We start from the raw sequence: 13,639 nt of genomic DNA, 5'->3' as shown, positions 1-13,639 counted from the left end.
TTTTTTTTGGTATTTCAATGAATAAAATACTTGCCACTTTCACTCTTCCAAAGACATTTTATTCTTCACTTTAGTATGAATGAAATATCTATTTAGCTTCAAACTAGTGGACAACTCAGCTTACAATATGTGAAGGTAATTCTGTTTTGAAAAATTAATTAGAAGAATTTGCATATTGGTGTCATGTTGCTAGCACTGTGCTGTGCTTGCTGAAGTTGGATATCTTCAGAACTAAATAGTCCCTAGGTATCATATACACCTAAATCAATGTATGGAATGGCCGGTAATGGTCATGCTGTTGCACTGGTGTCACACTATAAACTTTGCAGGACTGAACTGCTTGGAAAGCTGGCATACCGCAAATGTTTCTGGTTTATGCTAGCATGAAGAAAAAGACAAAGGAACCATTTATGGTAATAATTGTGTGTGTGTGTGTGTGTGTGTGTGTGTGTGTGTGAACAAGTTAGGGAACACATTGCAGTTAATATAAATTATGTACTTGTATAAACTAATCAAAGATCTTACAAACAATGTTTTAACCTAATTAGTTTTCAGATGATGAACCAGAGATTATGCGGACCCATTTGGAGAACCGACTCAAAGAGTATGGATGTTATGAACTTAATAGATACCCAGAAACCAAACTAGCCAAGTAAGTTCTTATTGTACATATATAGGCACAAATGTAGTACACATTGCATGTATGATTATACATATATTGGAGAGAATGTAATGAGTGGTGAACAAAAGGGGGTACAGTGTTAAGAATGAGAGACAGCTGTCAAGGGGAAGTAATACAGGAGAGAGAGAGAGAGAGAGACGTAGAGATTATTGGCAGCACAGAAAGGGTGTGGTCAATGGCAAATATAAGAGAGGAAAAACAAAGTTTAAAATGCAGGAATAGATGTCAACAGGAAGTATTCAGAGAAGAGAGAGTGATGACTAGCAGAACATAAAAGATAATTATATGATATGTAATTTTGCCCTCCTTTAATAAGAGTTGCAGAATAATACAAAAGTGATGGAGAGATGAGTGATAGGTAGATGAGAAGATGAGAAAGCAGCAATTGAAAGCTTGACAAGGACATAGTGGCTGAGCAATCCTGAGGTGTGCATACACGTTTCTAGAACCTAATTTTCACTGTGCTGGCATAGATGGGCAAGTATTCTCAAGTACCGTACCACATATTATCTTCTTCATGAGGCTCAATATCCTGGGATCAGATTTCACCACTTCATCCTACACCTTCCTGGGTCCTCTTTTTTCACAGGTTCTGTTCAAATTAAGTAGTTGGCATTTCTTTATACAACTGTTTTCTCTCGAGCTTCGGGGCTCACGGAGGCAATGACCGAGACCTTTGGCATTATGTCATGCTTGAGAAGACCCATCAAGCCAAACGAAATTGCCGTCGTGGCAGATACTGGTGTCACGCATATTTCTGTTTATAAGCACTCCTTCGCCAACCAATAGTGAAGTTTGTATTTTAAGGTTAACCACCAACCGGTATTTTTATCAAGACACCATTTCTAATAAGATTGTCAACCAAGACTGCAGAGCTCTTACTACCCATATGTCGATCCAGTACCAGACAAAGATTCTTTGTACAAGAACAGCAGCATTTGCTAACAAAGACTGTATTTAAAAAAATTCCCTCAGAATTTGATTAAACTTGAGGTAATCTCATTAAAATGAAGTATTATAGAATTGTAACAATTTGTTTCATAAATTCATGTTTAATATGTTGAGCAGTATATCTTTACCACTCATTCTGAATTATTGTTAAAATGCCATTGATCAAATACAGTTTAAGAAATAAGCATTCATTTTACAGGGGCAGAAAACAAAACTGTAGCATGAAATTGGATGAATGCGGAAAGCATAAAAATATTTGTAGAGCCTTTGATCAATTGGTGAAGGTTAGTATTTCCAAACACGTGTAATAAGTATTCACTGATCACAATGCACTTTGCATAGTTTTAGAAGGCTAGTCTGTTGCAAGGTACCCCCATTCACGGCTGACTGGATGGGAGCAACATAAAACGAAGTGTTTTGCTCAAGACCACACTGCTAGATCTGGGAATGAAACCCATGATTGCTACTCGCTAACCACTAGGCCATGTGCCTTCATGTGTGTAGGCGCATGCAGGCCTGTGTCTATATATATAACATCTATCCCCTCTGTGCCAATTCTGCTCCCTGAGAGAAGGTCCTGATGCATCTCCAACACAATCTATTTCTCCTTCCTCTCCTCTCTTTTCCTACTGGAGTACCCAAGCATCTCCCCTACAGTAAGACAACTCTCCCTATCCCTCTATTATACTCTAGCCTTTCACCTGGATCAGTGCCTTTCTCTTTCCCAGGTGAGAGGTCTTTGTCTCACAAGTCACGTGGCAATCCCCCTGGTATCTGTGTCACATAAAAAGTACCAGGCTTGGCAATACAAAAAGCACCCAGTCCAATCCGCAGGGGTTGGCATTAAGAAAGGTGGCAGGCATCAAGCCATAGAAGCCAGGTCAAAGCAGACAATTGAAGCCTGGGCAGCTCTCTGGTTGGCCAACTCTGGTCAAACTGTCCAACCCATGCCAGCATGGAAAATGGACGTTAAATGATTGATATATATATATATATATATATATATATATATATATATATATATATATATATATATATATATATTTATGTAATTGTAGGATAGGAAAACTCAGTAACTAACGGCTGTTACCATTGCACAGAAACAATTGTTGTGTTTTGTAATTAAAGCCTATTCATTCCATCTTCTTATATATATATACATACATTCATCATCATTTAACGTCCGCTTTCCATGCTAGCATGGGTTGGACAATTTGACTAAGGACTGGTGAAACCGGATGGCAACACCAGGCTCCAATCTGATTTGGCAGAGTTTCTACAGCTGGATGCCCTTCCTAACACCAACCACTCAGAGAGTATGAATATATATATATACAGATGTGTGTGTGTGTATACAAACATTATATGTGTGTTGTAATATTTCTAATTCAGTTTAATTTATATTTGGTATCTCTTTAAACAATTGTAAACAGCAATGACCCTGGTTGTGCATATTATAATCTAGGCATTTCATAAAACTCAGAGGCTATGTATTTCTTCTTCATTGTATTTCCATTAAGCCTAGTGTTTTAATATAAATTAAATTAATGCAATAAATTTATTAGAATAAAAACTCTCAAATTATTTTTCAGGTCATTGCTAAACACAACCCGGAACACGGAAGAACCATCAATATGGACATGTTCATTGCTGTTTTACATGTGAGTTGTAAACTAAATACAAACACTGTTCTAAAACAATATTCTCCTGGAATATATGTCTTTTGAATGTTTTGTTTCTTCTGTTCTAGAATTTCACGTTCTCTTCCAGTATTTTTAGCCATCTCAGGTTGTTTTACTATTCCCCTAACCCACGGTACCAGAGACACCTGACATTTCCATGCATATGTCGTCCAACCATTCTAAAAGCATTGAGGAGTTTGTTATATGTTACATTGACCAGATCAATCACAAAAGCAGATGGGACGAAGTGTCTTCTGGCTCGGAAGAAAGGAGCCAATCATTGGGTTGTAGTTATGGATACGCTCCACCAGGACAGATTCTCATTGATACTGATAGGCCTCTCGCCTGAGAGTGATTCATGGTTACGGAGGCATGGTATGATGTTTTCTAGATAGAAGTAGGATAGACAAGTTTAGTCTATCTTTGCTGGAAGATGCTTGTGAAGTCTTTGTTCAGGAAGTATGTGTGTGTGTGTGTGTGTGTGATGTGTGGTGTCTAGGTTGCAAGTGGATAATGCATAACTGGAAAATGTTAAGGAGGGATAAAGTGTCATTTGTGTGAGAGTGGATGTTGTATAGGAGCAGCAAGGATGTTGATGAAGGAAGAGAGTGGAGAACAAAACTTAAATTTGTGATCTGCTCGGTCAGTTTGAAAGGACCCACCGATGCGTGATGGAATCTGTTTTCTGTATGATTGATTCTGAATTTCATCTTCTCCAGATTTGCAAGGATTCCAGACCAGATAAAGTAATTAGCTTTATCCTTCAATGTTCTTCTCCCATTTTGGGTCAGTAACACTCCCCATAGAATTAGAGTACACTGAATGGGTTGCCTTCTGTTGTGGTAAGAAGTCATCATCATTATTATTTTTAATTTGTTAATTATTATTGATAATTGTATTAATGGTTCTCCTTCCTACAGGATCCTGAACTAAGTGAAGAAGACCATCTCCTCCTGTTTGACAAAGTAATTGTTAATGAATGGGATATTAAGGATATCTTTATGACTTTGGACAAAAATCTTGATAATGAGGTAAAACTAAATTCATTACAACAACAGTAGATATGAGATTGTCTTTGGAACATAAGTGTACGTGTGTGTGTGTGTATTCTTGATTGTGACAGGTTCATAGAGATGTGGGACAGGCCCCTTGGAATAAGGAACTTTTAAAGAATCTGAATGGCATTGATAATCAGGAGTCTGATGAAAATAATTTTTTGTTTTGTTTGAAGATTCATCTGGAAATGTCTGTGGTTTAGTTAGTTCTCTATTTATCTTACTACAATGGGCATTATGTCCAGCCATCTGTCTGTCTCTTCTCTTTTCGCGGTCAAACGGCTGGACAAATGGTCATGATGTTTATCGGGATTACAAAGGAGGTAATCAGGAAGGTTTTTAGTGAAAAAAATGTGAAAAAGTATGATTATTTATTGGAATATTGAGTTTTGAATTAATAAATCACCTTTCATATAGTTCATGAATTCAGAGGATTTAGACTTGCGATACTATCCTTTTATTTCCCATAGTAGATGGGCAGATTTGCTATGGGCATTATGTCTGTTCCCTCTTCACAGCCAGAGGGCTGGACAAATGGTTACGATATTTTGGGGGATTACAAAGACAGTCGTCAGGAAGGTTTTTAGCAGAGTAGTGTGAAACAGGGACACCTTGATGCGCCTACTGTCTTTGTGTTGTATTTTGTTTCCAAGTTCTATCACACTCTCTAAGACCAAAACATGGGGATATATGTAAGAAGTGTCTTTAATTTAGTAAGGATCAAATTTAAGAGCAAATAAGAGACTGCTAATGACTGACACGTTGCCAGTCATATATAGAGCATGGATCGCAATCATTGATTTCTGCATTTGATTCAGCAGGTGACATCTATGGTTTGTCTAGAAATTTAAAGAAAACTTTGTGTCTCTGCCTGGTCAAGTTGTGCAGCAACCCAAAACATGTGAAAGGTAATCTTCTGAACATTGTTGAATCTTTCATATTCCTTGAGAGCACAGAGAATAAAGACAGAACACTGAATTCAGAAATATCTTTAAGGATTCTCTCAGGATTCAAAAGATGGTAAAGTCTTTTGGTAGTTTAGTTTTGGATCTCATCTCAAAGACAAATCAATAATGAAACAAAAATATCTGTTTATAAATCCTTTTTTATTCTCTCTTCTATACTCCTTCTAGACTCCTGGAATAATTCCACCAAAAATGCTTACGCCATATTTTACTAGGTTAAACTTTAAAGCCCTTTGATTCCAGGTTTTGCTTTCACACTTGGAATTTCTTTTCTAATTATTTGTATGTGTGTGTAGGAATATGTTTCTCTTGCATAAATTAAAGATCTTAATTGCTAACAAATTTTAAAATCTTCTGTAAGAATCTGAGAAATCCTTTTCTTTTTGTAGATTGAATATGAAGAATTGATTCAAATTCTTGAAACAAAAGGAATTAACGTCCAGTCTCGCTTTCTTGGATACTTTGGCAGACAAGTCAATAGTTTACAATCATACCTTTCAGCATTAATGGAGACCATGTTGACGAATACTAAACGAGCGTACATAGTGGTATTGATATTAGTTTTATATATGTTAAATTTTATTATTACTAATGTTCCCACAATCCTTTATATGACTACCTTCACCACCACCATTGTGGTATTGATGTTTTATATAATTCAGAATTTATCATCACTATATTCATAGTCACTGCCATCAGAGCTAGTTTTCATCTTGTCCTTGATGAGTCAAGTGGTGATAATCTCTAATGAAGATAATGTTGTGATGGATGTTGAAGGAAGAGTCATTGTTTTGTCTCTCGTTATCGTCCCTGTTACCTTCGTTATCCTACGTCCCATTTTTATTGATTCCATCAACTCCAATGCCCAACTGGTACTCACTTTATCAACCCTGAAAGGATGGAAAGCAAAGTTGACCCCAGTGGAATTTCAACTCAGAACATAACATCAGATGAAATGCCACTAAGCATATTGCCTGGAATGCTCACCACTTTCCACAAGATAAGTATCAGGAACATGATGAATGCAAGATTTTCTTTTGTGTTTTGCTGGTTAGAATTACTACTTTCAGACTCTCTTTTCTATTGCTTGCATCATATTCCTGATAATAATGTCTTAACTGATTCCACAAAACCAATATTTGCTCATTTCTCTGAGCTCTTCTAAGTTTGCTGTGTTTTTAGATTTCCAGTAGGAATGGAAACATTATGTAAAGTTACTGGAAATATGAAAAATACGCAGCTGGTCACTGAATTTTAACCCTGTTTTGTCTTCAATATTTCATGGAGAGATGTTTTTAAAGACTCTACCATTAACGACAACAATGTTATTAAAGACTGTACAATCCATTTTAAATATGGATTCACAGGGAACATTCTGCAATAAGTTCTGCACATTCTTTGTGATCATCCGTAATCCGACCTGTGTGGGGATTGCGAGGAAGGCCGACTGGAGAGTGAGGTCCCTACTTCAAATGTCCATCTTTCCAGAACACTTTGCTGTCGTGGATGGTTGCTATAAATTGTTAAAATTCAAGCACTGCCTTTTTTTGTCATTTGCTTGAGATGGTTGGAAGATGTGCCTTCTATTCTTCTCTGTTCTATGTAGTCTCTATTCCTGTTCATCATCACGAGAATCTTTCCCGACAAGTGGAACTGCTGTAGCCTCCCAAATTGCACTTTTGGGAGTTTTAAAGCATTTGTATGGTACTGATGCTTCAGATGTAGCCCAGATTGAGTTTAGGATGTTCTGAAGTGCAGAATTGCAAAATTCCAGCCAGTTTAGGCATTGTAACCGAGTTCAGTAAGAATTCCAATCGGCATTTTTCCAGTCAAAGTGAACAGTTTGGAGGTAGTAGTGGTTCTTGTTTCTGCCCATAAGAGACAGAAAGGCAATGATCATAGCATGATCGGAGTAGCCCAAAGGTTCCCCCAGTAGTGACACTGTTAACCGTTTCAGGAATAGTGGTAAAGAGCAGGTCTAAAGTGTTGTTACATCTTGTGGGGGAGGTGACTACTTGGGTCCTGCTTGGATCCAGCACTGAATCAAGGAAATCATTTGCATTTTGTGGCCAACAGAAGGTTCCTCAATCAATCTCAGAGTAATTGAAGTCACCAGCAATGAAAACATAAGTGGCTGTTTTCCTAGATGCAGCTTTGAGGATGTCAAAAATTTGTGCAATCATTAATATCTCTACTACTACTACTACTACAGCTCATTGTTATATTTTCTGGTACTCTTCTAGGAAGAAGATAAACATCGTACAGTTGGTATAAACACAGGTTATGTTGACACCACAGATTTCTGTTTGGAACATGACGACAAAAACTTCCTGATTAAGGTAACAGAACTTCTGTTGTCTCTGTTGACAAAGTTGTATAAGAAAGTGTATCAAGAGAATTTGGAAAAAGACTGGAATGCTGTTTCCAACCTTAAATGAGCCAAATCTATCACAATAGTAATAAAAGGAACAAATGGGAAACACTAAGTCTACCACTGTTTCTAGCTAAATCCCTCCACACCACTTCATTACTTGAGGTTTTATGAAAGCTCTCTCTTCGTGTTTTGCAATAAGAGAGAGAAAAAAAAAAAAAGGCTTATTTTAACCCTTTCGTTACCAACCCGGCTGAAACCGGCTCTGGCTCTGAATACAAATGTCATTTTCATAAGTTTTGAATTAAAATCTTCCACCAAAACTTAGTCACAATTTATGTTCCTAACACTAGCTGAATGATAACTAAGTTATTTTACTAAATTCTTTGTTATATTTAAAGTAATTGAAAGAAACACAGAGCATCTCAAAATAAATACAGTAACAAAAGGGTTAATCAACCAGAAACTTATTATGTCTGCTGTGTTATCCAGCATGTGCCTCTGGGGTATTCTGGTCCAGTTTAAGAACCACTGGTCTGTTAATTGCAAGACATTTTTGTTTTTAATGCTGATCAGCCTATTGGTCTGTCCCACATCCAAATCCTCACAGATGTATAAGCAGTGTATTTAATGAGGAGTATATTTTCCATTTTATCAATTCTGGCATGTATGTACAGACTTCTATTCATCTGTATCAATTCTTTTATGTCTTTGAATTCTTTGAAGAATCTAATATTGGTTTATTCTGTGTCTTGCAGCAAGGATGGAACAGTACAGTGGCCTTCTTCCGAGAATACCTCAATGTTCATCGTGATGACTTGAAAAAACGTCTTCCCGAATCAGAACTAATATCTCCCTTCCCAAAAATTTGTAAAACAAAACGGGAAAAAACTATTAGAACATTTTTAAAACTATAATTTTTTGTAGCATTCTGGGGAAATGTTAATGCTATGTCACCTCAGCTGATATGAAGCATGGCACCCTGGGCTAGTATCTTCTACTATAGCCTCAAGCCAATCAAATCCTTGTGAGTCAATTTAGTAGACAGAAACTGAAAGCCCATTGTGACTGTTTGTATTCCTGCCACCTCTTGACACCTGCTGTTGGCTTGTTTATATCTCTATAACTTAGCAGTTCACCAAAAGTGACTAATAGAATAAGTACCAAGCTTTAAAAAAAAAGATGTACTGTTCAAATCTCCATGGCAACGGATGTCTTTGATAATCTTCGGTCCAAACTGTGCACCAAGTGGTTTTTATAGGAGACTTGAAACCAAATTCTAGAACTTTTGAGACAATCATGCCACAGCCTCACACTCAAGGGTCAATTATCAATCCAATCACATGAAACTATGGTGGTTCAATGGTGGTGTCTGAATGATTATCGGTGAGGGTTTCAAATCCCTGCTACACTAAGATAGAATGGTTTCAAAGTATCACTGTTTGTTTGGTTTGACTTCAGTATTACAACTAATGTGACTCAATGCCAATACAAAACCAGCTCGGCTTCACTCCACTCCTGCAGATACTCTAACAACAATTCGGAGGAGTTTGTTAGACTTGACTCAAGTTCAAACTTCAGGTACTCCGCGCTGCTTTTTAGCATAAAACTCTGAATATCAAAACTTGTTGTTCCCTCACCTGTCTCTGCCTTCTGTACAATTTTGCACCATATATGTATTACACATACACACCTACATTCCGTCTATCACTGTATATGTAAGTATGTGCATACACACACACATTATATATTGAATGACCCCATTTCGTGTTACTCCAAGTTAAGAAATATTACAACAGCAGGTATGGTACACCTTTCTATTCACTGCTGCATTGTTCTATTGTCATATTTCAGTTACCTGCCAACTGTAAACGGCTTATTATAAGATAAGATATATAAATACTGGTGCATACACGGCAAGCAATATCAACTCGGCTGATAAACATTGTGAACTTGCTGAGTTATGATCCAGGAATGATTCCCCACCCCAAGTTGATAAAAGTATCACAGCTAGTTTACATTTAGGTTCCCTGCAGGAGAGGTTAATTTATCCTGTTTAAAGCCTGATTTCGTTTTACACTCAAATACCATATTTCAGATGTATTTACTATATTCTGTCCGCAACAATGCAAAAATTCTGAATTGATAGTTTAGCCATGCTAAAAGAAATAACTCTGCCTGATCCTTACACAAAACTCCAGTCCAATGTTAACAGCCATTTATTCATTTCCAACCAAAGTACAAAGAGTAACTATTTTTGTTTTTAACAAACAACTCTTGTCATTTCATTTTTCATCTGCTTCGTAATACTAACCTGTCTGTAATCTGATTTAACCTAATTTTCAAAATTCATAATTCTCAACACCTGCTTGCTTTCATTTTCACAATATTCTCTCCCTGTTTCAAAACCCATGTCTTTTGCTATGATTTCTCTGGCAATTAAGCTTTTCAAATTTTTCTCTCTCTACCCTTCGTATGTCTTTCCGTCTTGGCTGCTATTTCCTTTAGTGAAGTTGACCTTTTTACTTATCCATGATGTGCCCACCTAGACCCACCCCTACCACCTACACCAGAACCCTCTCCATGGCTCCACCTCCGCACCAACACTCGTATGAAAAGCCTCTCCTCTACCAGGAGACTCTCATAGCTCCTCCCACCACCAATCTCATCTACATGACTGCATGTACCAAACAGAGACTGGATTACTTAATAACATTAGTGGGCAACTGGGGATTCCTGCAGGACAGCTTGCTAAGTGCCACAGACCAAATCTGTGTCTGGTGCAAAGCCCTAGCCAGACCTTGTGTGACATGGTGGTGGAATGATACTGTAGACAAGGCCCTTAGAGCAAAGAAACAGGATTGGAAGTGTGGGGGTAGCAGCAAACTGTCTCAGCCAGAAAGGAAGCTAAGAGGCAGGTATATCAAGCCAGAGGAGAAACAGAAAAGAAGTTTGCCTATGTTCTGTGAGGACCAGAGACTTGAAATATTTCAGGTGGTAAGATAGTGTGTACAAGAAAATCGTAATGTCATAAGAGAGAAATGTGTCCACATGGATGATGGTGCACTTGCATTTAATGATTCAGAAAAGAAAGAGGCTTGGAGGTGCCAATATGAAAGGCTCCTAAATGTGGAAAATGAGTGCGAGAGTCTGCCTAATGTAGACCCAACTGAGAGACCAGCTATCCAAATCAATAATAGCTTGGTAGATAAAGCAATTAAGGACATGAAGACAGGGAATCACTACTGAGGTGCTTAAAATATCTGAGGGAGTAGTATATAGTCTAGTCATCCGTTGTCCACAAGGGAGTCACACTCAATGATTGGTGTAGCAGTATTATAGTCAGCTGCTGCAAAGGTAAAGGTAATGCCTTAGACAGGAATAATTACAGAGGGCATCAAATTGGTGGGCCAGGTGATGAAAGTCAGAGAAAGGGTCAATTAATTAGGGAGAGAGTTAGTGTAGTAGATGAGATGCAGTTTGGATTTGCACCAGGAAGGAGCACGACTGGTACTATTATATTCCTGGTTAAACAACTGCAGGAGAAATATCTAGCCAAAAATAAACCTCTATACCTGGCTTTTGTTCACATGATGCTTGGTGTTTCCATTGTTTTGTTCAACCACTATATATATATGAATTGGATATAGTGGTACATCATATAGTAATTATGTTCTGGAGCCATCGGGGTTATCCAGAAGGTCTTGGCTATCTTTCGATTTGATGTGAGGAAATGTCAAGTGAAAAGCACATGGGGTTTTGTTTACATCTAATCGGCCGGTTAGGGTTAGGGTTAGCTGATTAGATGTAAACAAAACCCATGTGCTTTTCACTTGACATTTCCTCACATCAGATCGAAAGATAGCCCTATATATATTATATGGAATTACGAGACTTTCTGTTTCTATCGCAATATACTCTCATTTTCTAAGAACAGTTTAGTTTCACTTTTTTTTCGGCGGTAAATTCCAAACTCTAGTGACGCTTGGACTCCTTGTGTGAAGAGAATAACCTCACGGTGGCAACTGTAAAAACGTTAATACACTTCTCAAGCAAATCAGATGAAAAATAAGAGAAAATAATGAGGGAGAGGAACTTTATTCAATAATATTTCTACAACTTTACAATAAGGAAATAATGACTGATGAACAAAAATGCTTTATGAATGATAGGGAATAGAAAGCGGTTTCACACTGCAGGGGCGAGAACAGTCCTGGTTTATAGGAAAGGCGTTATCTCCCCTGATGTGAGAAAAAAAACCGCCGAGAAAATTCGATAATTTTTCACATGCAAAAGAAACCAACAAAATATTCGTTCGTTTCTCCTTTTGGTTTTTTTTTGTTGATAAATGTTAAGTCTTTCAGTAAAACATTCTCATTTTATTTCAATCAGTCTAAGCTAAAATTCATTTTCTTCGCCCTACCTTACACAGAATTTTACTCTAGAATCCTTTTTGACAGTCAAATAATTTTGGCTTTTCCGAACTAAATAAAAGCAACAGAAATAGAAAACTTTTTTTTTTTTTCACTTCATAATAGAACTAAAATGTTTCGTCCTTAACTAGTCAGAAAATAGTTTATAAAGTAAAGGTGTTAATTACATTTGAAATATATAGTTCAATCTTATAATTGTTTGAATGAATTGCCAAGAAACCTCAGTCATTCATTTAAAACACCAGGAAACAGTAAGTCTCAAGCACACTATACCTCAGATTTAATTTCGATTTTCTCCACAGCCTCTTCTAATTTACCGTTATCTTCCTTCACTTCTACCTGTTGCTCTCCATTTTTCTCTTCAGAGAATTCCTCTTTATCTTCCGCATCTTTGTTCTTCTTTTCAAGCTCTTCAAATTGCTTTCGAAGCTGAGCACAGAACTTCTTGTGTGTAGTGTAGCGCAGCTTCTGACACCGTTGGCTACAATAGTAAACCATTTTACAAGCAGAGCATTTCTTTGTAAAGTCGATTTCTCCACAAGCTTCACAACTGACATTGTCGTTTTTAAACTGTTGTCCATGGACACAGTTAGTGAGCACTGAAATAGCCGTGGGATAATCTCCGATGGCTACAGGAGACACAGTTCGAATAAATTGCAAAAAAAGATCCGACTCAACGTAGATAAATTCTTTCATGGACTGACGTATAAGCTTTTCGGGTTTCTCGGCAAAGCCATCGCTCTCTCTGCCTTTCACTAAACTCTTAATCCAACTACTTAGCGATTTTTCTTTTTCATTGTACGATTTGGCGATGTTTCGAATCATAAAGGAGTAATAATTTACTTTGATAGCCATCACATCATTTGTCTCAGCACTTTTCATACTTTTTTCGCACATAATATCTAAAACGTTTTGTACCTTATGCGAATTTTCCAGAAGACTTGGATTAGCCTCTAAGAAATAAGAAACCTTTAACGGGTGAAGATAAGAGTTGTTAAGCAGTTCTACCAGTGGTGCGACCAATTGTTTGGGAAGTTTCGCTTCTTTCTCCAGGCCTTGTGGTTTGGCGTAATATTCCACTTCATCGAAGCTAATGAAATTATTTATGGTTGAAACACATTTGTGGTAGCCAACAAAGGCTGCCATTTGAGCGGCTGTTCGATTGACACGGTTCACGGGGTCGGTCTTTGCCCCGGCACATAACATCTTTCGAACAAGAGCAGGTTTACCGGAAAGGGCAGCAAACATGAGGGCGGTGTAACCATCGATGTGTTGATTGGAGTTGACATCGGCGCCGTGTTGTAAGAACAACTCACACAAGTCGCTTCGTCCTTTGAATGCAGCATGTTGTAATGGTGTAGTTCCTTGCTCATCCAGGCAGTCGATACGGACTTCTGGTTCACTCAATAACTGTTTAATTTCTTCAATGGAAGCTGAAGGGATTTTGTCAATGATTTCCTTCTCAGCATCGTTTAACTTCCTCGAAGTATTCGGAGCCAT

The 13,639-nt window shown here is 37.6% G+C and overlaps 2 protein-coding genes across 5 annotated transcripts in view; one reads left to right on the top strand and one right to left on the bottom strand.

Annotated features, from left to right (window-relative positions):
* The window catches only part of LOC106879487 (uncharacterized), a 28,455-nt gene extending 15,234 nt beyond the window's left edge, over nt 1-13,221 (top strand). For all 4 annotated transcript variants that reach the window (XM_014929090.2, XM_014929089.2, XM_014929091.2 and 1 more), the window contains 7 exons: nt 549-652; nt 1,833-1,917; nt 3,226-3,294; nt 4,236-4,346; nt 5,725-5,883; nt 7,579-7,674; nt 8,465-13,221. In XM_014929090.2, the coding sequence (XP_014784576.1) occupies nt 549-652; nt 1,833-1,917; nt 3,226-3,294; nt 4,236-4,346; nt 5,725-5,883; nt 7,579-7,674; nt 8,465-8,623 (783 nt within the window). In that variant the 3' untranslated portion in view covers nt 8,624-13,221. The remainder of the gene's footprint in view (nt 1-548; nt 653-1,832; nt 1,918-3,225; nt 3,295-4,235; nt 4,347-5,724; nt 5,884-7,578; nt 7,675-8,464) is intronic.
* LOC106879486 (ankyrin repeat and MYND domain-containing protein 2) lies at nt 11,786-13,639 on the bottom strand. The gene has a single exon (XM_014929087.2). The coding sequence runs from the start codon at nt 13,637-13,639 to the stop codon at nt 12,407-12,409; it is 1,233 nt and encodes a 410-aa protein (XP_014784573.1). The 3' UTR covers nt 11,786-12,406.

Source organism: Octopus bimaculoides, chromosome 9 (assembly GCF_001194135.2).
Source record: "Octopus bimaculoides isolate UCB-OBI-ISO-001 chromosome 9, ASM119413v2, whole genome shotgun sequence".
In the NCBI taxonomy this organism is placed as follows: Eukaryota; Metazoa; Mollusca; class Cephalopoda; order Octopoda; family Octopodidae; genus Octopus; species Octopus bimaculoides.
Note: the sequence above shows the minus strand (reverse complement) of the source record. Positions and strands in the feature narration are given on the sequence as shown.